The sequence below is a fragment of the Stegodyphus dumicola genome, chromosome 11 (assembly GCF_044657685.1).
Source record: "Stegodyphus dumicola isolate Sdum_Otavi_A_Nest chromosome 11, ASM4465768v1".
NCBI lineage: Eukaryota > Metazoa > Arthropoda > Arachnida > Araneae > Eresidae > Stegodyphus > Stegodyphus dumicola.
This window is the reverse complement of record NC_140778.1, coordinates 83,825,544-83,852,800: the sequence shown is the minus strand read 5'-3', so window position 1 is coordinate 83,852,800 and position 27,257 is coordinate 83,825,544. Positions and strand designations below refer to the sequence as shown.

At 32.2% G+C, this 27,257-nt stretch overlaps 1 protein-coding gene across 2 annotated transcripts in view; it reads right to left on the bottom strand.

Moving 5' to 3' along the window:
* Window positions 1-27,257, bottom strand: part of mael (germ-plasm component protein maelstrom) — a 77,591-nt gene that overhangs the window by 16,969 nt on the left and 33,365 nt on the right. Inside the window, exons 6-10 of one of the 2 annotated variants that reach the window (XR_004757268.2) lie at window positions 26,629-26,814; window positions 24,534-24,675; window positions 8,049-8,111; window positions 4,989-5,097; window positions 1,626-1,861 (exon numbers count right to left, since the gene is read on the bottom strand). Coding sequence is in view for 1 of the 2 variants with exons in the window: in XM_035353236.2 (XP_035209127.1) it covers window positions 4,989-5,097; window positions 8,049-8,111; window positions 24,534-24,675; window positions 26,629-26,814 (500 nt within the window). In the remaining variant the exon portion in view is untranslated. The remainder of the gene's footprint in view (window positions 1-1,625; window positions 1,862-4,988; window positions 5,098-8,048; window positions 8,112-24,533; window positions 24,676-26,628; window positions 26,815-27,257) is intronic. The other variant, XM_035353236.2, reaches the window with a different exon arrangement.

Here is a 27,257-nt window from a genome sequence, read left to right as displayed (position 1 = left end):
TGGATGTTGAAGACATCAAGAAGAACATGACGTCGACATTGAACAGTCTTTTGAAAGAGGACTTTAAAAATTGTTTCCACAACTTATACAGCCGAGCACAGAAGTGTGTTAAGGCAGATGGGGATTACTTCGAAACATATTAAAAGGTTACGTTTTTCACATCATCCGTTCTGGTGTTATTAGAGCAGTCCTGGAAATTAATAGCCACACCTTGTATGTCCTTAAAGGGTTTCCAATGAAAGCATAAATAACTAAATAACATTATAACAATTTACTAACCGAATATGATAAAAATTTCGAATTCGAAATCTTTTTACCGAGTACTTTTTTCAAAAAGAAAAATAATCCTCAAAAAATCTGTGCTGTTAATACATTTTTGGATAACTTCCTGAGAGGAATTCTTTGATAATAACAATATATAGAATCTATTAGGTGCTAAAAGCCATGATAGTAAACTTAACAATGCACTCGGCAGGATCACAGTCATGGTCGGTTTGGTTTTTTAAATACGGGAAAGCTATGAAGACTATCTACCTAACAGGCAGGATGCCTTCGTTAAGGATATTCTGAAGAAAGCTAGCATATTACACATGTGGAAAACCATGAAAACCAACCATGCAGTCATTCCGTTCACCTGAGATCGAACTCAAACCAGGCCGAACTGCCAGTATTCAAAGGTCTTAACTGTTTGGCCATTGACGAGGCCTTGAACACAATCATGAATCTTCAAACTTATTCAGCTGGACGTGCTGTTAATTCCATATATTCTCCTCTCTTAAAGACTGAAATTCGAATCATAGATCTTTCAGTTTACAAGTTGGATCTGCTACTACTTGCACCACCAGAGGACGCAAGGGAAAAACGGGTAAATCTTTCTAAATGTACCTGCACTGCAGCATTATATGATTTGTTGGACATCTTAACTTCGAAAATTATATGGAATGTGTTTCCAAATGGATATTATGTTCGATTGTTTTTTAACTTGTTGATTCTAAACTGATCGTCGCCTTTTCAATCCAAAAAAATTTCGTATTATATCTAGATGCTATATAAATCATTTTATCTACATATACTAAGTTAAGAAATTTAACTTTTACATTAGTCCTACAGCAAAAAAAGTTCAAAACAGAGTGTTCTGCGACTGCAAAACAGTTGTATAAATATAATAAGTTTCAGAAACTGTATTTACAATGATTTAGGGCTTTAAAATTTTAATGTTTATGACAAAGATTTCAGGAGGCGTCTTGGCAATGAAATAATGGAATACTAATCCTGAATTCTTAAAAAGTCCTCCAACGAAGGCATCCCTCCTTTTAGGCAGATATCTCTAGTATGCTTTATATTAGTCAAATAAGTCAAAGCATACTGCTGCCGTAAAAAAAATATTGTATACTTCTTATAATTTCGACTGCAAATGTTATATTTGTTACTATGGAAAGAATTTATTTTTGCGTAAAATTCTGAATGCTTGAATTTTTATAATACACAGAAACAGAGATAACAAGAAACTACAAAATTATTCATAATTTACTAGGATATATAAACAATATAATCATAGTTAAATAGATTTTTAATAAGAATATTTTGGGAAAAATATTTGATTAAAGTATACTTATACTTCGTACTTTTTAAGAAGCTTGTTTGTTTTAATTGAAAATGATGAAACATTCTTGAATCCTTCGACTAAGAAGTGGAATGCTTTTCTGGAAGGAAACTTGGCTCATAATTGTATTTCACACAGAGAAATCTTAAAAAGTTCCTATGTAGCCATACTGTACGCCATGATTCAAATACATATCGAAGGATCAGATTTTGCGGTCTTATCCAGTCGGCCATCAGAAGACCCAGATTTTGTAGAAAACTACAAGAATCGAGTCATTAAAGAATTTGCTATTACATTGCATCGGCTAAATAATTTGCATGTCACATAGATTTAAAAATTCTAACATAGCACGTGAAGTCACATTTTTCTAAATATATATGGGATAGCCAATAGTTGAGCGGTAATATCATTGAACACTGGTAGTTCGAACCGGACTCCAGTTCTGGCGAACAGGTTGACTGCATGGACGCTTCGGTGGTTTTCCTTCTGTGTAATGTCAATACCAGCCAATTTCCCTTGGGAAGTTCTTCACGAAGACATACTTTCATTAGTAAGATAACACTTTCTTGCTTTTCCGTAATCAAATAAACTAAACATAAAACTGTCATATGTTTTGCCGCCTTTTTAAAGAAAGTTTCACATTCAACATTAACAGTAATGAGATAATTTTACTTGTTCGCACATATTTTACCTGTTCAAATATTCAAGAGGATAATTATAACTATTTTGGCTGATCATAAAATAGATAAAAACAGATAATAGAATAGATGGAAACAGATGATAGAAATGGATCTTTACGTAGATCTTGTGCAGTTGTTATATTGTGTTTTAACTGACTGCTTATAAATACATTTAGATAACATAACTTTAAGAATATCAAATTTATGTATAGAAATAGCTTTAGATGAATTTTAGAATGAATATTACCAAAAATATTTTTCAGAAAGACAATTTAAAGCTGAAATTATTGTGCGGTATTCATTTTAAAACAATACTTTCCTCCTTAAAGTTATAAGGTACATGCCTTCGTGGTGTAATGTAGTGCATTCGGCGCATATTCAAGAGGTCCAAGGTTCGAGTCCCGGCTAGTGCTTTGCTCATTTTTTATGCATCTCCTCCTCAAATAACCTAATGGCGTCTGAACTTAAAAAAAAAAAGAAATGGATGATGATTCTTCACCACCAGGATTTAACAATTGGGTCTCCTACTGCATTTTTCGTGGTGTAGCACCCTCAGCACGTATTCAAGAGGTCCAGGTTCAAATCCCAGACAGGGCATTGCTCATTTTTCCCGTCCTCAGCATAAAAAAAAAAAAACCTAATCACTCTACAAATTGTCTTTCTGAAAATAATATCTGGTTTCATATGTAATATTTTACAAAAGGAATTTAAAGAAAATTTAATGACTTATTCTTTAAATTTTGCTTTTAAAAAAGTATATTTAATGTGTTTTCTTCAAGGTATACTATTTAGATTACTTCTTAGCTTTGTAAAATATTAACAAACAAATAAAGCTCATATATTTGAGATCATTTGATATTCAAATCATATATTATTTATTTTGAAACATCTTAAAAAATATGATGCACACACCACGACTTCCTTGTACGCCAAATAAATTAAAAGCAATTTTTGCTTAACTTCATTTATACCTATTTCGTTTGAAAATGAGATATGATCTTCCATTTCAAAATGCCCCTTTGGCACTGCCGATTGCAATAAAAAAGGGAGGTGCACAATTAGATGTTATACTAATCCCATACAGAAACTTTCAACATTCTACGGTTAACTGTTTTTGAGTTATGCGATATACATGCATACATACATCGTGCTAAAACTAGTGATAAGTCCCAAATATAAAATTTCAATATTTTATGGTGAAGTTATGCGACATGCGTATGTGTAAACGTCATGATGGGACTAATCAAAATGGAAATTTCCTTTGGAATATGAAAATCGAAATTTTTCGCGAATACAATACAATACTTTATTTCTCACAAGTCAAAATGGTGTCATTAAGTAACTAACTACTAATAAATTTATGATGCAATCTAAAGAATTATTTAAATGTTATAAATCTAATAACTTTAAAGTGGAATAAACTTAAAATATTGGAAAATTAAATATAAACATAATATTAAAAAAAGTTGTGAATAATTTGTATTCGAAAAATTTGAACACGAGAGAAAAAAAATTCTCACAAATTCCCTCTGTATATTAAAAATATTTTCTCAGAAAATAACGATTTAAAATGCAAGGCTAATTTTTCACCATTATCGAAGCCATTCCTTAAAGAAACTGGAAATTTAAAGCATTTTACGTAGTTTCTCTTACTGATGTATATTGACTTTATTGTTTATTGACTATTGACAAGATATATGTATTCGGCACATATCTTGATTAAGGTACAAGTAATATACAGCCTATACCATATTTGACGGCATACAAGACGCACTTTTTTTCCTAAATTTGGTCTCAAAAAAGTTACCTGCGTTTTATACGTGAAGGACACAGGGTAACTTTCAATACTGAATGCTATTTTTAGCCCGGATAAAGGTCCAGACACACATAAATTTTTCTACATCTACATGTGTGTGGCCTTCTAAATAAGGGTGCGTCTTATACGCCAGCGCGTCTTATATGCCATCAAATACGATATGTTAGTATGCAAATTATAAAGTAGCCAAATAGGAGATAAAATACAATTTTAGCAACCAGTCCTGTTACGAAGATACCATAGGGAGAAAAATTAATTTCATTTGCTAAATTCAACCGAGGGGAGAATTAGCTTATTTATATCCATATGGTAAGGGGGGCCCGCTCTTGAAGTAATTCGAGTCAAAATAAGTGTCATTTTTGCGACAGACCTGGTGAGTATACACGATTATTTTTTATGCCGTTTTCTGAAAAAGCCAAACCACTCTGTAAAAGCCAAAACACTTTAACTAAGGGCGTTAAAAAACAATTCTGTAATGTTAAAAATTTCTTACCAGACTAAATTATTTTTTGCATTGAAACAATTCTACAGGACAAATTATTATTATTAAATTACAAATTTACCTTTTATAAAATAAGGCAGCTGATTATTTCTCAACAATTTTATTATTTTGTGGCACAATATAATTTCATACACAAGACAGAAATGCATTTCTGATAACAGCAATTTCAAAACTGACTCTGCATTCTTCTGCAGAATACACTGTATGAGGTCAAATTGTTTTTGTTTTAAAATTTGTTCATTTTTATTTTATGGCAAGGAATCAACATAACATTTACTTAAGCTACACAATCCATTTTTATTGTATCTAATACATAACACATCTAAAAGTAACCCATAAAAATTTAATGGAGAAAAAAAGTTGGAAATAATATGTTGTAAAACTTACAGCAGTAGAACTAATCACATAGTCTTTGTCTTCAACAGAACGAGCTGGTATGTGCTTAGGCGTAAGTTCAATGTCAAACAAATGACATACTGCGTCTGAAAACAAATAGCTGAAACAAAAAATTAGAATGAAATATTAAAATAACACAATAAGAACATAATTTCATATGTGAATTTAATGAAAAATATTAGAGACAGCAACCTTCCTACAGGCGCTGGCACTGAATTCAATGAATTTTGATTAATATACAGTGTCCCATATATGCATTCCCTAGGAATGTCTCTCACAGCCGAAGTCCCACTTACGCATCATCACAGAGCGCACGTAAAGGACAACCGATGCGTATATGCATTTTAAGCTGAAACATTTTCCAAGGACCACTAGATGGTGTTCTGTGTCCATTATTTTTTAACTTAATATAGTTTTAGGATCATGATCTTTAGTCTGATCACTTTCTGTGTAACATTGGTGTCAGCTGTTGCAGGGAAGGGAGGGAAAGCTTAATGTAAATAAACAAAGCTTGGGTTCTTTAACTCACCACGATATAAACATTCACATTTCTGATATTCTTTTGAAGCCTTTAAACTTTCTTTTTCCCTACTATGTAGGGTCTTTTAGGGTAACTGTGAAGTTCTACTATGCTTTGCATTGCTTATATCTTGCATAATTCCATTTTTATTTCAGAAAGGCCTTGACTTAAGTTTATTATGGAGAGCAAGCATTATTTATCAAAGGAATGATGTACTCGCATGATAAATGAGCCAATCAGTGACACGGATGAGAGTAATGATTTACTTTCTACAGTTATAGAGAGTGACATTTTGTCAGAGACTGAGCTCACTGAGTGTCCGTCTTCCGCTTCCCGGGAAAGATTTTACTTCTTGTAAATATTCTTCCTTGAATTTTTTTATTAATTTTTATTACTGTATTTTGTCAATTAAAATTTTGAAATAATTTGAATAGCACTTCCAAAAATTACTTCTCAACGTAAGCAATAGTTTTTTTTATATTTTTTCATACAAAGGAAAAAGATTATTAAATGCTAATTTTAACATATATGATAGCCTAAGAAATAATTTAAAATGTTTTTTCGATTATGTTCCCCAATGGGATGATTCCATTTTACTCCCATCCATCCCCAAAGAAGATCTTAAACAAAGAAACGCCGTCTCGAAAGGGCTAAACACCGCAAGACCCACCACCATGTTAAAGACATCGTGGACATATTCCAAAACCTATATCTCGAGCTGTACCATCCTTGACACCTCTGTAACCATCATCATCTGTTAATGTGCCACTGATAATTTGTACCTCAAAATAATATTGTAAAAGCTACATTTAAAAGCTCCTTATATATCCTCCATGTATCAAAATGTAAATCAATAATACCAGAAACATATTTCAGGAAGTATGAACAAAGCACTGTAGCACCCTCTTTTACCTCCTCTTCTTTTCTTTTTAAAAATAAACTACTAACACAAGACGCTGGCCCCTGTGAATATGAAATACTAATCCAATTAAAGTTGTAACTATCAACAAAGTCAATTTCGTTCTTTCGGTGGTTCATGTTTGTATGCAACAGGTGATAAAAGGCTCAGTCTAAAACACAACTAATTTATTTACAAGTTACTGAACTAGAACATAATATTCTTTTGCTGCTAATTGTTAGGGCCAGCGACTCCCTTACAAAACATTCTAACTCACAGTTAAGCACATCTCATTACAGTTCAAATTCTAATTCTACCTTGAAGAAACAGGCAAGGTACAGCACCCTCTACAGGTATTTCGTAACATTTTCCACCTAAACTCTTAACATATAGAGTTTATAACAAATACTTACCAATTTCTATCAATCACAAGTAATTACCATATTTTTTTAATATGATATTCTAAACAAGTTTTCCATACAAAGGTTTCTTGGTTAAACTATTAATATAAAGAATAGAAGAATAAAAATATCATAAGCTCATAACTAAAAGAATACAATAATGAAAAAACAAAAAGAAAGTTTCAACCGCATGGATAACATATTGTAAATTTTTAGACTCAATAACTGAGCTCTAAATTATAAATTAATTGAACTAGCCTTCTTATTAGTCCAGTGCCAGTTTTGATAGAATATGAGCGAACTTTGCTGTCCCTTCCTGGGAGAATCTCTATAATTCTACCTTGAGACCACCTATTTCTAGGGTAGCATTCTTCATTGATTCACACTATGTCATTTGGTTTGAATTCAGTCACCTTTGAATTTTGCTGGCATGTATTAGCAGATCTTAAATTTAATAAATAACCTTTTCACCAGCATTTCCCAAAATTATTTAATACATTCTGTTAATGTTTGAATTTTTTCACGATGGACTACCTCGATTCCTGATAAATCATCTTTAGATATTTTATTGGAGGAAGGGATAGCAAACGTCTACCTATCAAAAAATGCGCAGGAGTGAGTAGAGTGGTTCTGAGGATTCACTATATAAGTAATGGGCCTGGAATTGATCATGGTTTCAATCTCAACGAAAACTGTTTCTAGGTCATTGAGAGAGAGAGATAAATGAATGGACAACAATTTTTCTAAGACTTGTTTTGATCTTTCTAATCATTCTCTCACAAAATCCTCCCCACCATGCTTCCTTTTCAACTATAAACTCCCAATGAATATTGTAAGAAAAGAAATTATTTATGGAAGGATCAGAAATACAGTTCCACAGTTTTTTAAGTTTAGTGTCTGCACGCTTGAATAATTTTGCATTATCACTGCATATTGTTGAACAAAGTCTGAATAGTCTGAAAGCTAACAAAAACGCTTCCATATTCATGGAAGGTACCAGTTCTAAATGGATGGCATGAATCACTGCAGCAAATACTAAACAGTTTGTCAAAAAATCCCAAATGCTAAATTTACCTTATTTATGACATATTTTGTTCACTTGGATAGAAAATGGGGTAATTAAAATTCATAGTCAAGGGGTTAAATACATTTATTAAAAAAAGGCATAGTGGGAAAAAAACAATGACAAAAAGAGATAATAGTTATTGAATTAAACTTTTATTTGTACTCACCACAAGCGCTTCGAGTATGCCATAGCACAGTAACTCACGTCTATGTCCTCATGATAATAACATCTAAAAGAAGGAAATAAAACAAACTGAAATTACTATTAAAATTATTTACAGGAAGCAGAAAATAAATTCATTTTTCTACCATTACGTACAGTTTTTAAATACAGTCAAAAGTCGTTAATCCGGACCTCAAAGCTACAAACTTTCTGCGCATACGTCAACGCATGCGCATGTGCATAATACATGCGCGTTTAATGTATAACGGGTGGTATAAGCTCTTTCAGTTAATGTTGCAGATTGTTCTGTTCCTTAATCTTCGAATTGCTGAAGCTGCCAAAGGATCTACAAAGTGAAAGCATATTTCAATATCCATCAAACAAAAAGTGGAATTGCTGCAAAAAATAGATAAAGGCATATCCTTTGTTTCACTAACCATTCCGAAATCTGTTTATCAATTTCATGCTGCTCTCTGGAGAAAGGTAATGTCGCGGCACGCAATGAACTGAAAGTTGATCTGTCAGCACCATCCTTATCTTCAGGACAGATGTTTTCCTTTTATTCGGCTTATAATTCATTACTAAATGTAGTATTTCATTTCGATGTACTCTGTCTTTGATATGATTTAAATCAAAGATGATTTAAATCATATCAAAGACATCATATCAAATCATATCAAAGACTCTCCTGAAATCTGTCACCGATTTCCTGAAACACCTATATATATGTAATAAAAACTGCGTCATAAAGCCCTTTTTGTCCGTGCATTGCTATGTGATATCTCTCCTGAAAATTTGTAACTGATTTGCTGAAACACCGATATATATGACATAAATAAAAGCAAGGAAAAGACGGAGTACTGTTGATGCATAGTTATGCTATATTGAAGAGGAAGTATTCTGATTGCATTGTAAGCTAATGTGTTGACTTGAAAATAAAACTTGGCAGTCGAGGCGATATTAATTCCATTTTTATTTCCAATTGACATTATGTGGCCACAGATCACTTGGCACCCTAATCGTGCCTGTTAAAGAACATTTACATCAATGATATTATTGCAATAGGAAGCAGCGTTTCCAATTATTATGTCATCAGAGCTGCGCAAGCTATAGAATGAACTAGAAATGACGTAATCCAGAGAAGTTACTACGATTTTTAGAATAGAGAGGGAGAATTAATGTTTTACAGTTAGTTTAAATTATAATTTGGAATCACATATTTTTTTATCTTACATAATTCCCCCCTTCAAACAGAAAAAGGTGTGGTGACAGAAAAGCCTTCTTAGAAGAAAGCATTACAGAATTAACAAAACTAGGTAAATACAACGGTGAGAAGTTTTCAAGTTCATTGTAAAGAATGTCCTAATTTTTCTCAAGAAAGTTCACAGTTCTGTAAATATAAAACCAAAATTTTCTTTTACAAATACATGAAATTTTAATTGATTATTTATGATATAATCCACATTTTCTTAATTGTAAGGCAATGCAAAATAGAATTTAGAACTTAATACATAGTAAAAAATTCAGTGCAATAACAAAATAAAGTTTGATAAAAATGGGCAAATCCTCTACAATGCAAATCAGCGATACAACTTGCTGATGGCTGTGGGACGTTTAAATACAATTACACATAGAAACCTCAATTCCTTAATAAAGGTAACTGAACTCTAGTATAGTTTATAACTATAAAAAGTCTTCAAACTAGTTAATTCAAATGGAAAAAATATACAAATATGCAAAAGATATATTAAATCCTACACTGCTCTACAATAATAATATGACCCATATAATTTCGTGAATATAAAATAAGGAAATAAATTTCATAATCATATCTATTTAGGGAAGGCTTTTAAAACTTTTTCAAATACATCCATTAACATTACAAAATCACAAAAATTTCAAAATTTTATTATGTAATTCTGAAATAATATACTATTATTATCGAAATTTTTAATTTACTTATTTTGTACAAACTGGAAGACCCCACAGCTTTTTCCTAGTACACACTTCCAGCTATTTGGATAGCTACTTGGAAAGGCCTCCATTCCTTTTATAAGGTAACTGGCCTTTGTGAACTGCATTACAACCCACCATTTATTTAAAAAAAATTAACCACACTCCATTATATTAAAATATACACATACTTGCCAACCTATGACACTAAAAAATCAGGAGATTTTTTTAAGAAACCAGGAGATTTTCCACAATGTTAAAAAGACTTTTTAAATGATAAAAATATGGTTTTTAATAATGAATTAACTTTAATAGTAACTAATTCTTAAATGCAAGCAACACAAAAATACCTTACACATAAAAAAACATTTTTATTACTTGCATCGTTTACGGAAAAAAAAAAAAAAAAAAAAAAAAAAAAAGAGGGAATTTTAGTTTAGAAAATTAGGAAGTTTCTTTGTTAAAGAACTAATTTTGTTCACTGCAATTGACACGTAGGCCTGCTTTCGCTAAGAAAAGTTTTTCTAATGTGTCATCACTAATATTAGATCTAAATTTAGTCCTCATTTACGCAACAACATTGAAAATCCTCTCACACTCTGCACTACTATGGGGAACTGTCAAGATGGCCAACACAATTCTAGACAGTTGGCTATATTTTAAAATTCCATCAGCACCTTTCAGTTTTCCAATTAAACTCCACTGGGTGTCAATCCTAGCTGATTTTATAACTTCATTCAAGTTTTCTAATTGTAAACTGCTGTTATGCAGCTGTTGGAATTGTTTCAATTTTTCCTTCCTTTTAGAACTCCTTTCAAGATAATAATAAATATCAACAATGTGTTCATCCACATTTATTGGTAAAGAAGCTGCCCCTTTTTCAGCTGCTAAATTTAAGAGGTGACAGGTGCACCTCATAATCTGAAAATCTGAATTTTCCCTTCTTAAGATGCCTGCAACACCAGTCTTCAAGCCTACCAATACTGGTGCATTATCGGCACCAAGTGCTAAGCAATTATCCAGAGGGCCTGCATTTTCTTTTAAAGTTTAATAATTAGCTGTGGTATATTAAAGCCTGTCAAATGTCCTTCTAAAATGGGGACAGAAAGTAAACTGCACTCAATTTCTTAAGAATCTGGATTAAAAAAAGAAACAACAATTGGATACAGTTTTGAATCGGTATTATTGCTTCTATCCGTAGAGAGGCAGAACGGAGCTGTTTTGTGCAACCAATAACTGAAGATTTATTTTTCAAACTCATTTCTTTAACAATTGCACCTGTTTTGGTTCTTGCACTTGAGTATTTCTTAGCAATTTCACTATCGGGAAACATTTTTCTAAATAAAGCTGCAGCGTGATCCGATGCATTCAGTGGCAGGTTGTGCTCCAGTAAAAAGGCAGAGAACAGACATTCTGCATTAATAACTTTTTGGTCCTTTATTTCCAAAGAAAAATTTAATTTTTCGTTTTTTTAAAAAACAACTCATGTTATCCTTGTGTTTTTACAGATGTTGAACTGCGGTGCTTAACCACCAGGGTGCCTGGGCGCCATAGCCCTACCCCTCATCGAATAACATGATAAAAGTTTCGAATTATGAGAAATATAACTGAATGTAAATAATTGTGTTCGCACATGTTTGAGAACATCCGCCCTTCCATATTGCGAATTCGAAAAATCGCAACGACAGGCGGTGCACATCGCAAATTTATTACATTTCCTTGAGGAAATAATGGAAGGAAAGTCAACTGTGTACGATTTTTGAAACGTACACGAGTATTTCATTCTCGCAGACATAACAAAAGATGATAATTTCTAAAACTATTTCCCGAAGGCACGCGCACTCGCACAACTCAGCACAAATTAAACGAAATAACTAAAGAACATCCAAATAACAGCTTGCCTCGTCCTCATTGGCTAATATACGCCAGCTGACACGCAGTGGAGTTCGATGCCCATTGGAGAACTGGAGAACGACGTTTCTGGGATACGTATAATGCTCTCATTCACAAAGCATAAGTTATCTGATTCGTAAGGTTTTGTTTAGATATAATCTAGAGAAAATTCAACTGCTTTCAGACGTCCAAAATCACTTTTGTTCATATAACAAAGTATTAAGCCAAGTTCCATAAAAATCGTGAGAAATTTTAAGAATAAGAAAAAGTCGGGAGAAATATATTGTAAATCGGGTTGGCGGGAGATCGGTCGAAAATCGGGAGTCTCCCGCCTAAATCGGGAGAGTTGGCAACTCTGTATACATATATATATATATATATATATATATATATATATAAATTATTTATATTCGAAAAAAAAATAAAAGTGGAGCCTTCAAAGTTTATCTAAACATATTATGATCCGTACATTTTTTAATCAGTTAACATAATTCTACACTACTTACGATTCCTATAATACTACTCAAAACACTACTTTTTTTCATATTCTACAAAAATTTTTCAAAACTATTTCATGCACTTAAAAATTCTAATCAACAATTCAAAATGTTCACCATAAATTCAAAAATATAATTATTTACCTTAATATCCTTCCCTAAAAATAGTTTCAATAGCTTATTCATTACTTTCGTCACACACACTTATGAAAAATTTTAAAAAATCAATGAACAAGAATTTCACATTTTCTCAAAACAGCACAATGAAATTGCAGAAATGTTAACCAAAACTGAAATGAAAACTATAGAATCCGCAGCATATTAAATAATTTTGTTCCTGAGTTTGATTCACATGAATGTAAAAATTTTTGAGCTGTTGAAAAAGCGGAAGCGCAAATAATTTTCTGTCGCACATACTTGCAAAGCACAAACTCAGATCGACCTTGAACCAACTTATTATTATGCTGAATCTCCTAAACATTAACTCACTGATGATTGAAAGCACTCCCCCCCCCTAAATACTGTAGAGATGGCCGAAGCAAATTCAATATGCCTTTTTGCTAGATATTCGAACTTCTGGATTTATCATACAATTATTTTTTTGAAGCACTTGCAAAACACCACAACAAAAGATCGGTTATTTTTTAAATACTGGAAAAAAAAAAAAAACTGATGATTCACTTCTTTTGCATTACCTTTGGATTTGTTATAAAACAATGATTCGGAGAGCTGAATAAACTTTCCATTGAGGTCTCAGGCTGCAGCAAACTATCCTGTCAGGATTAATTGTTATAATAAAAGCAAAGGAAAAGACGGAGCACTGTTGATGCGTAGTTATCCTATATTGAAGAGGAAGTATTCTGATGCATCGTAAGCTAATGTGTTGACTTCATAAATAAAATCTGGCAGTCGAGGCGATTTTAATTCCATTTTTATTTCCAAATGACATTATGTGGCCACAGATCACTTGGCACCCTAATCGTGCCTGTTGAAGAACATTTACATTATATGATATTATTGCAATAGGAAGCAGCATAGCGAAATTTCGGCCAAGCGCAGCACAAACAGAAGCTGAAGTGTGTAGTTATGAAAGATGGAAGCACGCAAAGAGAAAAGTTTTGGTTTACAATGATAGTTTCAGTTCCCAATTATTACATCATCAGAGCTGAGCAGGCCACATAATGATCTAGAAATGACGCAATCCTGATAAGTTACTGCGATTTTTAGAATAGAGAGGGAGAATTAATGTTTTACCGTTAGTTTAAATTATAATTTTGATTCACATATTTTTTATCTTACATACATATGCCAAAAACCAGTTACCTTTTTTTAAGGAATGGAGATTTTTTGATCTCTTTTACTTAAGCATCCCCCAAACCATCAGCAAGATGGTATGCTAATTTTGTTGGAGAGGAAATGCCAAGTTAATTGTCAAAGCATTATTGTTTTATTCAGTAATGCTTTATATTAAGTGTTTCTTTTGTATTAAATATATATATCTACAACAAGAATTTATTCAATTAATCATAAATTCAGTATTATATTTCCACATGAAAGTTGGCAACTCAATCCACATTATAATGGAAATACTTTCATCAACAAAAAAATTTGAGCAACTTTTATTTTAACATTTAATTTGTGAAAAATTTGAACATTTACCTTGTGTTTTACACTTTTCGTCAAGAACTTTACAAAATTTACATTGGACATTCTAAGAACTTGAGGACTCTAAAATGTGCAATTGTTTTAAAAGAATACAGTGCTTTGAATTCAAAATTCGACGACTTTCAGTGAAATGTCAAATTGAGTCAAAATATCAGTCAAAATTCTACGGCGATAATTTTTGTTTAAAAGTTAATATTATGTTTTGTATTTTTAAAATTATACCTTTCATAGTTTGCTGCTCTAATGCTTTTTCTTCCACCCTACTCACCTAACTTCTCTTTTGAAGGGGAGGGATATGTAAGATATAACAAAATACGATAGCCACTTAAAAAAGTAATTGGCGACCTCAAAATTAACATTCTAAATTTGGTACTCTCCCTCCTAAATTTATAAGTCCTCCCAAATATGATCTCATTCCAAATTATATAACACTGTTTAAAAAAGGTAACAAACTAATACTGACCAATGATAGCTTAGAATACTCTCTGTGCCTACAAAGTATAAATACTAAGTCATGAGCGGTACAGGTCAGTTCGACGGCAACGGTTGGACGCCAGCGTATCAACACGTGGTCAGTTCGACAACAGGTCGTTTCGACGCGGGGTCAGTACGACGCATACTTTTTTTGTTTTTGTTTGACGCCATACTTTTCGTATTTTTATTTATTTTTAGAATAAGTTTTCATCATCATTCAAATAAATGCATTATGCCTGATATAATATATATTACAATAGATTTTTTTGAGAAAGCCGCAGAATTCATTTTCCCTGCTAAAACAGGGTTCATAGCCACATTTTAGTTAAAAAAATAAGCACCTATAAGCACTTTTCAAGCACATTTAAAGAAAAAAAATAAGCACCTGCCTAATTACATCATACACAACTGCATAACCTTAAAAATTAGACTTGTAGTTTAAAATATGAGAAATGAAGTACTTATTAAGAGAGAATAAGCATTACCTCAACCATGGAAAATAATTACTTTTTTTTTTTTTTTTGTTTTTTGTTTTTAATTTTAAATAATAGTTCAATTTACAGAACTAGTTTACAATGAGAGGAAAAAAATTATGAAGAACTAAACTATAGTACAAGATTTAATGATGAAATTTCAGTTCAAAATAGAGAAAATAAATAATAATAAGGCATATTTATTGTATTCGCTTGGAACCTAATAATAAATACAATTTATTTTTCCACTCATATTGATATTTAAATCTAAATTCTGAACATTTTCTAAATTTTCATTGTATATCAGTTTTCTCTTAACAGATATTGCAAGCAAAGTAATTTAAGTAAAAAAGAGGAACATTTCTGAAATCAGAAGACAGAAATTTGCTTCATGCAGTCATCTTTAACAGTAAAAGCTTAACTAACCCGCATACTTGGAAATTGGCGAATATTCGGACAGTCGAGCGTAACTTGAAGGAGCGGAGGGGGTAGACTGTAGCCGCTCTTTAGATTTTTCCACTAAATAAATGCTTTTGACATTTCAATATGTGCATCATATAAAAATAAACCAACCAAACTAAAAAATATTCCGCTTAGCAAGCACAGTAAAACTCTTTTAAGTGCTCATAAACAAATCTCGGATTGAACATCAAAATTAATTATCTCTGCAAAATATCGCAAACGTTATTGCGAAATACGTGCGCCGTAATTCTTCCCTACGTGATATTACGCAATCGGAATCAACAACTGCGGGTATTGGGAGAAAAAAGAACTAAATAACTGGAGAGATCTTCATTCTAATTTTCAACAGATGGCGTTAAATTTCCGGAATAGAATCATTCTTCGCTTGGGTTGGTAGACCGCAGAACTTTTAGTCCTATTCAATCCAGATTGGAAAGTGACCCCCCCCAAAAAAAAAGGTCCGTTGCTTGTTTCGCAGCGAACTGTAACAGTTTCAATATTCAAGATTTTGCGGAGAAAGGGGAGACCTCCGAACATTCGTACTGAATAATGTATTGGCCAAAAAAATGAAATTATTTTGACTATTCGATTACTTTTCATTTATTTAAGCCATTCCGAATATTATTCCTTAGAAAGCTAATCTGTTTTAAAACACAACCATTTTTGGAAGTTTACTATACTTCAGCAGTTACTGCAACTATATTATTATAAACATTCATACATATACTCATAATATAAGCATAATGATCATAATAAACACGAATATGAACTGACCAAGCAGAACGAGAATGCAAATTATTAAGATCTTGATAGAAATTCAAATGTGTGTGGTATTTGAGTGGGAGGAAAAGAATGTCGAATGTTGCGGAATTTTCTACTGCTTTCGCAATTCTTTGGCCAACAGAACGACGGCCACCTGTCTATACTCTCCACGCACACCAAAGGTTATGTTAATGCAGAGAAAGGGGAAAAGCTATTTCCGGGAGTATGATTCACCATCTGACATTCCATATTAGGAAGAAAATTTGTTTATTTAGTTTCGGCTTTGGTACAGGGAAAAATAGCGCGTTCATTAAAAAAAAAAAAAAAAAAAAAAAAAAACACTAAAAGCAAAAAATAAGCACTAAAAACAAAAAAATAAGGGCTTTAAAGAAAAAGTAAGCACCTATAAGGGCTTTTATATTTTATTTTCAAATATAAGGACTTATAAGCACTTATAAGTACGAAACCTGTAAAACATACTCAACTGGAAATGTGCTTGACGATATTGCATGCCTAACTTGTAAGTAAACATTTGTCATCTTAAATATATAATCCCTCACTCTGAGTATGAAGCTATTGTTAACTGCCCCTTCCCGTGAACCGACTAGTATGTGTCAGAGTACTGATACCTGTATGTGTCAGATTAGTGGGATGTTATGAAATCGCTTCAGATTTGTAGTTATCTATTGCCGATTATCAATGCATGTGCATTTCGTATCTCCTCTAAAGAGCCCGTAATCTATTTGGACGTCAGTCGACATTTTTTAATTCAATGTTAGCACTTGCAGCCATAGAAATGTCTGGAAGCGGAAAATATATGACTAAGAGAGGTAAAAAAAAGTATGAGCACGATGGATATTTATATTATTTCCATAAATATATAGAAAATGGAGCAAAAAAACCTGGCGTTGTGAAGTTGAATTTTCCAAAAACAATAAATGTAAAGGAAGAATTTACATTGATGCAGTTACGAGTGAATTTTTAAAACTTGTTCGAATCATGTTCATGAAGGAAATGCAGCACGCGTGGAAGTTGTCCGCTATTCAACATCAATAAAGCGAAAAGCCGTTGAAACACAAGAAACTCCAGTAATTCGCATTGAAGAAATGCAAGAGCTGTCTGTTGGAGCACTAGGACAGTTTCCAAGTAGACAAGCTGTAAGATTAGTTATTAAACGACGTAGAAAAGACATAAATGCAGCCCTGTTGCAACCAATTGACAGGGCTTTCATTGAACTGCCAGAACATTACAAATATTACAGAAAAAATAACAAAAATTTTGTTATCGGCGATTCGGGATCGGGTGATCAAGACTGAATTTTAATTTTCGGAAAAGACAGTGTAGGCGATTAGATTCACCGCATAACAAAAATTTACGTTGATGGAACTTTTAGTCTAGCACCAAATCTTTTTTCCTAGGTTTTTGTTATTACGGCCAAATGTGAAGTTTTGTACTGCCAATCATTTATGCCCTCTTACCCGACTACGTGGAAAAAACATACACACGCATGATTGAAATGATATAAGACAATTGACCACTTTTTAAGCCGAAAAAAATTTCTTTAAAGTTTGAAATTGCCTTAATTAACACCTTTTCTAGCAAGTTTACAAATGCAGAAATTTAATTGTGCTTGTTCCACCTTAGGAAAAATATGAAGCGCAAATTAGCAGAATTCCATTTAATGCAACGATATAATACCGATGCTGATTTTGCTATCTATGCACGTATGATTTCTGCGTTACGTTTTGTGCCTTCCGAAGAACTTGAAAATGTTTTAGAAAATTTGAGTGAGATATAAAGAGTTAACCTCAATTTTAGATTACTTTGAAGATTATTACATGGAAGGATTCAGAGAAATAATCGTCGCCGTCGTCCTACTTTTAAACCAGAAATGTTGTCACGTTATGCTAAAACCTTAAATAACGAAAGACGCACCAATAATTTCGCGGAAGCAGCGCACAGGCATCTACAGTCCGAATTTGGTGTTTCCCACCCCTCGTTATGAGAATTCATAGATGGTCTCAGGCATGTTCAAAAATCAATTGATCAATATTATGAACAATTTTTACGTGGAGATGAACCGCCACACAAGCGGAATAGGTATCTGCGAGCTGATATGAGAATTAAAGTAAGAGTTGAAGATTTTAAAAATCGAGAAATAATGAAATACCTGAAAGGTGTGGCGCATAATTTTGCAATGGATTAGTATAATAACAGTTCTGTGATGTAATCTTATTTATCTCTAATCTTATTTATGTGTAATCTTATTTATCTCTAATCTTATTTATCTGTAATTATATTTGGCTGCAATATAACTTCTTTGAAACCATATGTTTAATTACCATTTCTGTATTTTGCCTTTTTGATGCTGATTTATGAAATAAATAAATGAAAAAAAAACCCTCCCTCCTGCCCCGGGGCCTTGACGTTGGCGAGGGGGCTTCTCACTAATCTGGGATACAAACAAAAATCTACAACACTTTCACACATATACACACATATATTTATTTCAAATATGTATGCAAACAATCTCTAATTCAATAAATAAAAATCAGTCGTATTACTTATTTATATTACTTCATCTTTATTCTAAAAAGAAATAAAAATAAGAAAAAATTATGGCATCGAACTGCCCTCGCGTCGAACTGCTCCGGCGTCGAAACGACCTGCTTCGGTCGTGAGAACTACACTTCCCTTTTCTCCTGATTTCTGCCATGCAAACAATTCTGTGCCGCTTATGCTTCCCTGCCTGAAATGATGTTGTAGCTTTTTAGCTGTGTATATAAAATTTATTTGCATTCAACTATGATAAAAAAATAATGTCTGCCAAAGAAATAATTTTGGATGTACCTAAAAGTAAAGATGGTGATTAGTTTTGTTGTCTTATTCCTGCCTTATCCACCCAGCCATGTCTAGAAGTTAAAAGTACCAAATTCATGACAACGCACTTAGTATATTACATATATATGTAATAAAAACTGTGTCATTATTGTAATAAGACTGTACCATTATTGTAATATGACTCCTCCATTATTGTAATAAGATGACTTGTTGAGAATTGCAACGGATTAGCGTTGTAGAGAACTGCATAGTTAGAGACTGCGTAGTTAGCCATAGCAAGATGACACTCAAAGAACACACATAATGATAAATTTCACAGTTTTATTCCTTGGTAATGCACAACATCACTATGGGTGCATTATGAACGCCACAATTTTATACAGCTTAATTTTTTTACAGAATGGACAAAATTTATAAAAAGTAAACTGCATGGCTAGAAGCAATGCAAAGCAGTGAAACGAAGCAAGAGGCTGCGACACAATTAACCTTTTTATACCATTTCAGAACACATGACAGTTTAATGTCCAGATGTTGGGTTCATATTTCATTGATAAGTGTGCAAACAAATTAGATGATGGATCTTTTTCATTTAGTTAGAATCAGCACAAGACCACTTAAGGATGAACTTAAGGACCAAAAATCGATTCCAAAAAATCTAAAGGACCGTACGAACCCTGTATTAGTTAAGTATTTAAGGACCGTACGAACCCTGTATTAGTTTAGGTAAAGATGTCTGATGTTGAGAGATTTAATGATAAGTATTTCTATGCATATTATCATTAAAATTATTGATCAATATAATTTGTTTGTAACATTATTTGCATAAATATTTCTAGTTTGAATTTTTTGTATGAGTTTCAGATTAGGTTTTTAAAGTAAAACTGCATGAGAATGTCAATACTTCTAACAATTGAAAATTTGTAAATTATGTGCACGAAAATTATTTTGGTATACAAATTGCAACAAAATTATAAATTACAGATTGTTACACACTAGTAAATCTCAAAAGACTAGCACTGAATAGAATTTAAACAGGGAAAAATCAATCTTGAGTTATTCTAATTTATTTGTTGACACAATGAGGGTACGAGTTTTTGGATCCACCATGAAGACTTTTATTTAAACAGCCTTTTATTAGCTAAACTAGCAGCTTCGCTGCCAGCCTTCGTCTGGCTTTTAAATGTACCAGAAAAATGACTGAAGGGTCCAAACGTTAAATTTAAAAACTGCGTAGAATTTTACTCTGCAGAACTTCATAAAAAAAGCTATTACGTATAACAAAATTACAATGAAATAAGCAATATCCCTTAATACAAATTTTAATTATCCTAATAAATAAATTAGCCAACTTCCCTTTGCAAAATCTTAAGAATTCAAATGGTATAAAGGAGGTTAAGAACTTTGTTTCCTAAAAAAATCACTCAAAACTTTTCAACATCTTAAAAACAGTGAAATGAGCAATAAATAACATAAAAGAATACAAAAAAAACAAAAAATTCTGAAAAAGCAAAGTATAATTAATGATATTTTATCTTATATTTTCAAGAGAAAAAATTACAATGAAATAAGCCATATTCCTTAATACAAATATTAATTATTCTAATAAAAAAATTAACCAACTTTCCATTGAAGGAAAAAAATCACGCAAATCTTACAAACAGTGAAATAAGCAAAAAATAACATGAAAACAACTCAAAAAACATAAAATTCCGCACAGAATTTTACTCTGCGGAACAACTTTATATATATATATATAACAATGTATTACATATATACACTGACTACCAATAAGTATTTGGACACATGTGATAGAAAAGAAAAACTAACTTTATTCAAAATCAATAGTTGGTAGAGCCTCCATGAGAGGTAATTACAGCGTGGACCCTCCGGGCATACTTTCCACAAGTCTTTGTACGACAGCCAGTGGTATTTTTTTTCACTCGGCTTGGAGAAGACATAGAAGTTCTTTCACCGATTTTGCACAGGTAGTGTACCCCTGAATTCGGCGGTGCAACTTGTCCCAGAGGTTCTCGATAGGGTTCAGGTCTGGACTCTGGGCAGGCCAGTCCATTCGATGAACTCCATTGGCACCATACCAAGCCTTGGTTAACGTTGAAACATGACAACTGGCATTGTCGTCCTGAAGGTAACAGGGGTCCAACCCGTAAAACTGCCACAACGTAGGAAGCACATTGTCATCCAAAATAGTGCAGTAGGCATCGGAGTTGAGCTTACCATGAATGGGGACCAAGGGTCCCAGCCCATACCAGGAGAAACACTCCCAGACCATAATTCCACCTCCGCCGAACTTGACTGTTGGCACAATGCATTCTAACAGGAGACGTTCTCCAGGTAGACGCCAGACCCAGACCCTGCCATCCGAACGGTAAAGGGTGATTCTTGATTCATCACTCCAAAGAACCCGTTTCCACTGATCTACGGTCCAATTTCGATGTGCTTTGCACCACATTAACCGAGCAGTGCAGTTGGACTTTGTGATCAAAGGCTTATGGGCAGCAGCACGACCATGAAAACCAAGCAGATGTGCTTCCTTACGGATGGTATTCATTGAAACAATACTCCCCGATGCCTACTGAAACTCCTCGCGGATGAGGGCCATCGGTTGGGTGCGGTTCTTCCGAATTTCTCTGGACAGCACTCGTCGGTCTCTATCTCCCAGTTTCGCTGGTCTGCCGACTCGGGGCACACTCTGACCATCTCCGCTCACCTTCCACTTCTTAATCACATAGGCCACTGTCGATTTAGGGTACTTCAGATCGCTAGATGTGTCCCTTAAGGATCGGCCACATTTAACATACGTGATAATTATACCTTTCTCGAAATCAGAAAGCTCCGAACTGCGAGGCATCTTGCATGCGACTAAAGCCGATGCTGTTTCCTACACGATATATACCGGCGGAGTCCGTGACGTACCTTAGGACCGCAGATATCGTCACTTGCATAGATGTCCAAATACTTATTGGTAGTTAGTGTGTATATATATATATATATATATATATATATATATATATATATATATATAAATGACAATGAAATATGCCAATCTCTTAAAAACAGTGACATAAGAAATACGATGAAAAATTGTTGCCAAACCCATATTTCTAAAAGAATGAAACTATTCAAAATGATGCAATTTCATCAAAAATCTATCAACAACAATAAGACAGGAAAAATGTTGCCAAAATCATATTTTTAAAGATGTGAGAAGTGTACTCAGAAGCTTCATTTAAAATTTTTTTTTTAAATTCAAAATATTATAATTTTTCCAAAATTCTTTTTGTAAAAGCAGTCGCAAGGATGAAAGTTTAACGTGTCCAAAAATCAAAGAAAAATAAACTGTACATTAAAAATTTTTATTTATTTATTTATTTATTTTTTAAAATCTCGTTGAAAAGGTGTTAAGCTCCCTTTGTTAAATAAATTCATATTTAATCGATTTATTGAAACACAAAATTTATTTTAAGTTCATAAAATAGCCAAGTGCTTACGTTTCATGACGATGTGAAAATGGAGTATGTAGAGTGAAATCTTGCTTTCCTATAGCCCTTTATGTCTCAAAATGACACGATTTCATCACAAAACATAAAATAAAAAAATTCGAATTTCGAAAAAATCGCTTTGACGTGCACTGGCTCTTGTCTAGATGCACCTATGTACCAAATTTCGTAGCCGTGGGTCTATTAGCTTACGTGCAGCGCAAACGAAAGACACACAGACAGACTCTTTTATTATATGTAGAGATTTGTGTATCTACTTATTTTAGTCTTTATTTCCATAAACTTAGATTTATTATGACAACATTCATATTATTAAAGAAAGTAAGAAAGCAAAATTATAAGGTAATATATAACCAAGTGAAATCTGGTCATGGTGCTTCGAGGGTTAACTGACCCCTCAAGGCAAGTGAAAAATGATTTAAAAAACTGCAAATTTTGAAATTAAATACCTCATTCCATTTTTCTCATATATGACTAAAACAATTTGTATTCTGATTTTTATAATGAGTGTAAAGGTTTCTCTTTCTCTATACAGGGGCCACACAAAAAAGTACATTTTGTAATTTGTCCAAAACTTTTTTTTTGAATTGCAAAACATGAATATTTGTTACTTACACTTTTGTAAGTAACATGTATGACCAATGGTTGTGAAAATAAAGTCAGGATCAGTACTTTTGCAGATACTGTGTATATATGGAACAGAAATATATGGAATCAAACCACACTATAATCAGCCTAGCTCATAGCAATCTCCTTGGTATAGAAAAGAACAGTTTGGTTGCCCAATCCCCCCCTACACACATTATTTTACTTAAAAAAAAAAAAATTATTCAAGCCTTTTTTTCAGAATTTCTGCAGCTTTCAAACTGAAAAATTATTAAATCTTAAATTTATTCTATTTAAGAGACTAGAATAACTTCAGATTACTGTTCTTTTACCTTTCACCCACACAACTTTGTATTCTACACAAAAAACTACACAAGGCAAGTGCAGCACTTAGTTCTTGGAAAACTAAGACAAATGATAAACTTTGAAGATCCTATACGCATTTTGTTGTTATACTTTGAAGTACTGATCCTGACCATTTAAGCTTGAACTGGTTCTTTTAATTCCATTTCAGTTCTGTGACTGAGCTGTTAGACAGCACTCTGTTCAAGGCTGTAATAACTGTAAATGAGTACCTGCCATGATTGGTATAAATGACGAGTTTTGTGGAATTTTTTTTTTTTTTATTTATAAAGTATGATGAAACTGAAAAATAAAGAAATTTAGTACTTGCATGCAAATTTAATTGTAATTAAATTTTTAATAAGTATTTTTTATATAAAGTTACTATTAATATTTTTTTGTGTGAGCAATCCATTTCTACTTTATTTTCTGATATGATCCTTTTTTTCCTCTGATCAGATCAGAATAGTGAACCACTGTAGACATACCCATACAAACACCGCATATACAGGTTGTGTGTGCAATAAGAAGTACAATAACTTATATAATTTTCCAGGTCTCTAATATTCAAATTATTAACCAAACATTCCTGGTTCACTAAGGCTATATTACGCATTAAGGGAAATGCATATCTTAACTATCATAATATGCTAAGAAGTACATTATCATAACAAAGCATATTTCTCGTTCCCAAAATAAAAAAGATATGTGAAATAAGTAACTTATTCAAAACACTTTCACGAAATTCATTAATACATAATAAAATATTACATTATGATAATAAAAGCTGATATGGTCAAAAATTCTAACAATAAATCTTTCTCAAAAACTGAGGAAGTGTGTTTCACTAGGTACAGTTTTAGCAGTGAACTTCTGGAATAAGTCTGATACAAAAATATTTTATGGCTCAAAATATCTTACTATCAAAAATTTGAAAATTTCCACAAATACCGGTATTTTTAATAGAAGTAAAACAATATTTTATGTAGAAATACTTTCATACCTTGCACAAGGATGAAAATCAAAACTATTTTTATGAAGCAAGTCGCATGCACTTGTATAAGAAGGGAAAGGATGCCCAACACCAGCCCTCATCTCCATCAGCAAATAAGCAGCATTCCAAACAACAAAGAAATTTTCTTCACCTGAAAGCATATCTGATTAGTTCTAATGCTTTAAAAGATTCAGTCACAAAGACACACAGTCACAGTCAAAGAGGAAAAAATGAATTCAGAATACTTAATAGGTATGAAAGAAGTTTTAAAAAAATAAAAATATATTCTGTTATCATCCTACTTGGCAATGGAACTCTTATTATATTTTTTGGTTAACAGTAAATAAGATAATTGCTGCTCCAACAGGTAGAGTGGTTAGCATTACCGACTGCCATGCCGAAGAGCCAGGGTCAAAATTTTCCTAAATATATAAGTACAGGGAGTGGGAAAATGCACAGAAAATTAGATTTTCCAATTTTTACAAAATTTACTTTTTTAAATTTAAAAATGCCAAAATGTGAATATCTGAATCATTTAAAAGAATTTTGCAATTGAAAGTATTTGTCTACAATCAACAGTTGCAAAAATAAAGGCTGGATAAAGACTTGGGGAGAGGGTATATACTGTATTAAATGCCTATGTGTACACTGTTATTTCATAACCACATTAAGTTCATAACAGCATTCAATGTCTTTCTATCATTTACTAGCAGCTTCGCTGCCAGCCTTCGTCTGGCTTTTAAATGTACCGAAAAAATGGCTGAAGGGAACGAACACCAAACGTTAAATTTAAAAACTGCGTAGAATTTTACTCTGCAGAAGAACTTCATAAAAAAAAAGTTATTACATATAACAAAATTACAATGAAATAAGCAATATCCCTTAATACAAATATTAATTATCCTAGTAAATAAATTAACCAACTTCCCTTTGCAAGATCTTAAGAACTCAAATGGTATAAAGGAGGTTAAGAACTTTGTTTCCTAAAAAAAAAAAAATCACTCAAAACTTTCCAATATCTTAAAAACAGTGAAATGAGCAATAAATAACATAAAAGAATACAAAAAATTCTGAAAAGCAAAGTATAATTAATGATATTTTATCTTATACTTTCAAGAGAAAAAAATTACAATGAAATAAGCTACCATATCCCTTAATACAAATATTAATTAATTTAACGAAAAAATTAACCAACTTTCCGTTGAAGAAAACAAATCATGCAAAACTTTTCAATATCTTACAAATGAGAAATATATATATAAATGAGAATGAAATATGCAAATCTTTTAAAAACAGTGACTTAAGAAATACGATGAAAAATTGTTGCCAAACCCATATTTCTAAAAGAATGAAACTATTCAAAATAATGCTATTTCATCAAAAATCTATTAACAACAATAAGACAGGAAAATTGTTGCCAAAATCACAAGTGTACTCGGAAGCTTCATTAAAAGTAAAAAAAAAAAAAAAAAAAAAATACATAATATTACCATTTTTCCAAAATTCTTTTTGTAAAAGCAGTTGTAAGAATGAAAGTTTAACGTGTCCAAAAATCAAAGAAAAATAAAGTGTACATTTTTAATAATAAACTTTTTTAGAAAATATCCCACTGAAAAGGTGTTAAGCTCCCTTTGTTAAATAAATTCGTATTTAATCGATTTATTGAAACACAAAATTTATTTTAATTTGTAAAATAGCTAAGTGCCTACGTTTCCTGATGATGTGAAAATGGAGTGTGTAGAGTAAAATCTCGCTTTCCTATAGCCCATTATGTCTCAAAATGACGCAATTTCATCACAAAACATAAAATAAAAAAAAAAATTCGAATTTCGGGGGAAAAAAAAAAAAAAAAAAGCTTCGAGGTGCACTGGTTATAGTAGACACAATATACACCAGTCGGCATTTTGGTCTTGAAAAACGAATAAAGTATTTGGGAAATGTTTTAATTATATTTTAGATTTGCAACTTCCTTAAAAGTTTGAATATTTCTTAGAATTTCAAATACCATTTTTCAAGAACAGAAAAACCATTGCTCATAAAAATTACAATTTTTGATAGATGTTACATATTAAAAAATATACATAAGCTGGTAAAATTAAATTACCTGTACACCTTGAAAGCCAATCCAAGCATCCCATTACCATTTCAACATCAGTGTCTAAACAAAATACTGGTATAAAATCATCACAATCAGAGGAACTAGTGAATTTTTTTATATCCCTATACACAGTTCTCATGTTCCTTTCACGGTCTTTAGAGCTGAATATGTCTATCTGATGCTTGTCTTCACCTGAAATAATCAAACACTAAATTCAACCTCCTTTGGAGGAAAAAAAAAAAAAAAAATTACCTTTGCATCTTTTTATATAATTCTAAATATGACATGCAATTTTCATGGGAATATTTATATAAAAAAATAATGTACTACAATAGTCAGGACCAGTTAAAGTTGTTAGTTAGCCGAGTTAAAAATGTGTATTTTTAAATTCTTGCTTCAAGTTGTTAAGCAGGACTGAGGATCATTATATTACTGTGCATGTGCTATTGTGAGAAATGCTTCACTTGATCCAGCAAACTATTTAACAGACACTTCCTCCCTTCCTCAAAAAATTATCTTGCTGGGAAGGTGCTTAAAGACAATGAATTTTCATATGTTCTAAATGTATGTGGCACCTAGGTTCCAGAAAAATCATGCGGTGAACATTTAGGAATGTTCCTTGATGCCGAGCCACA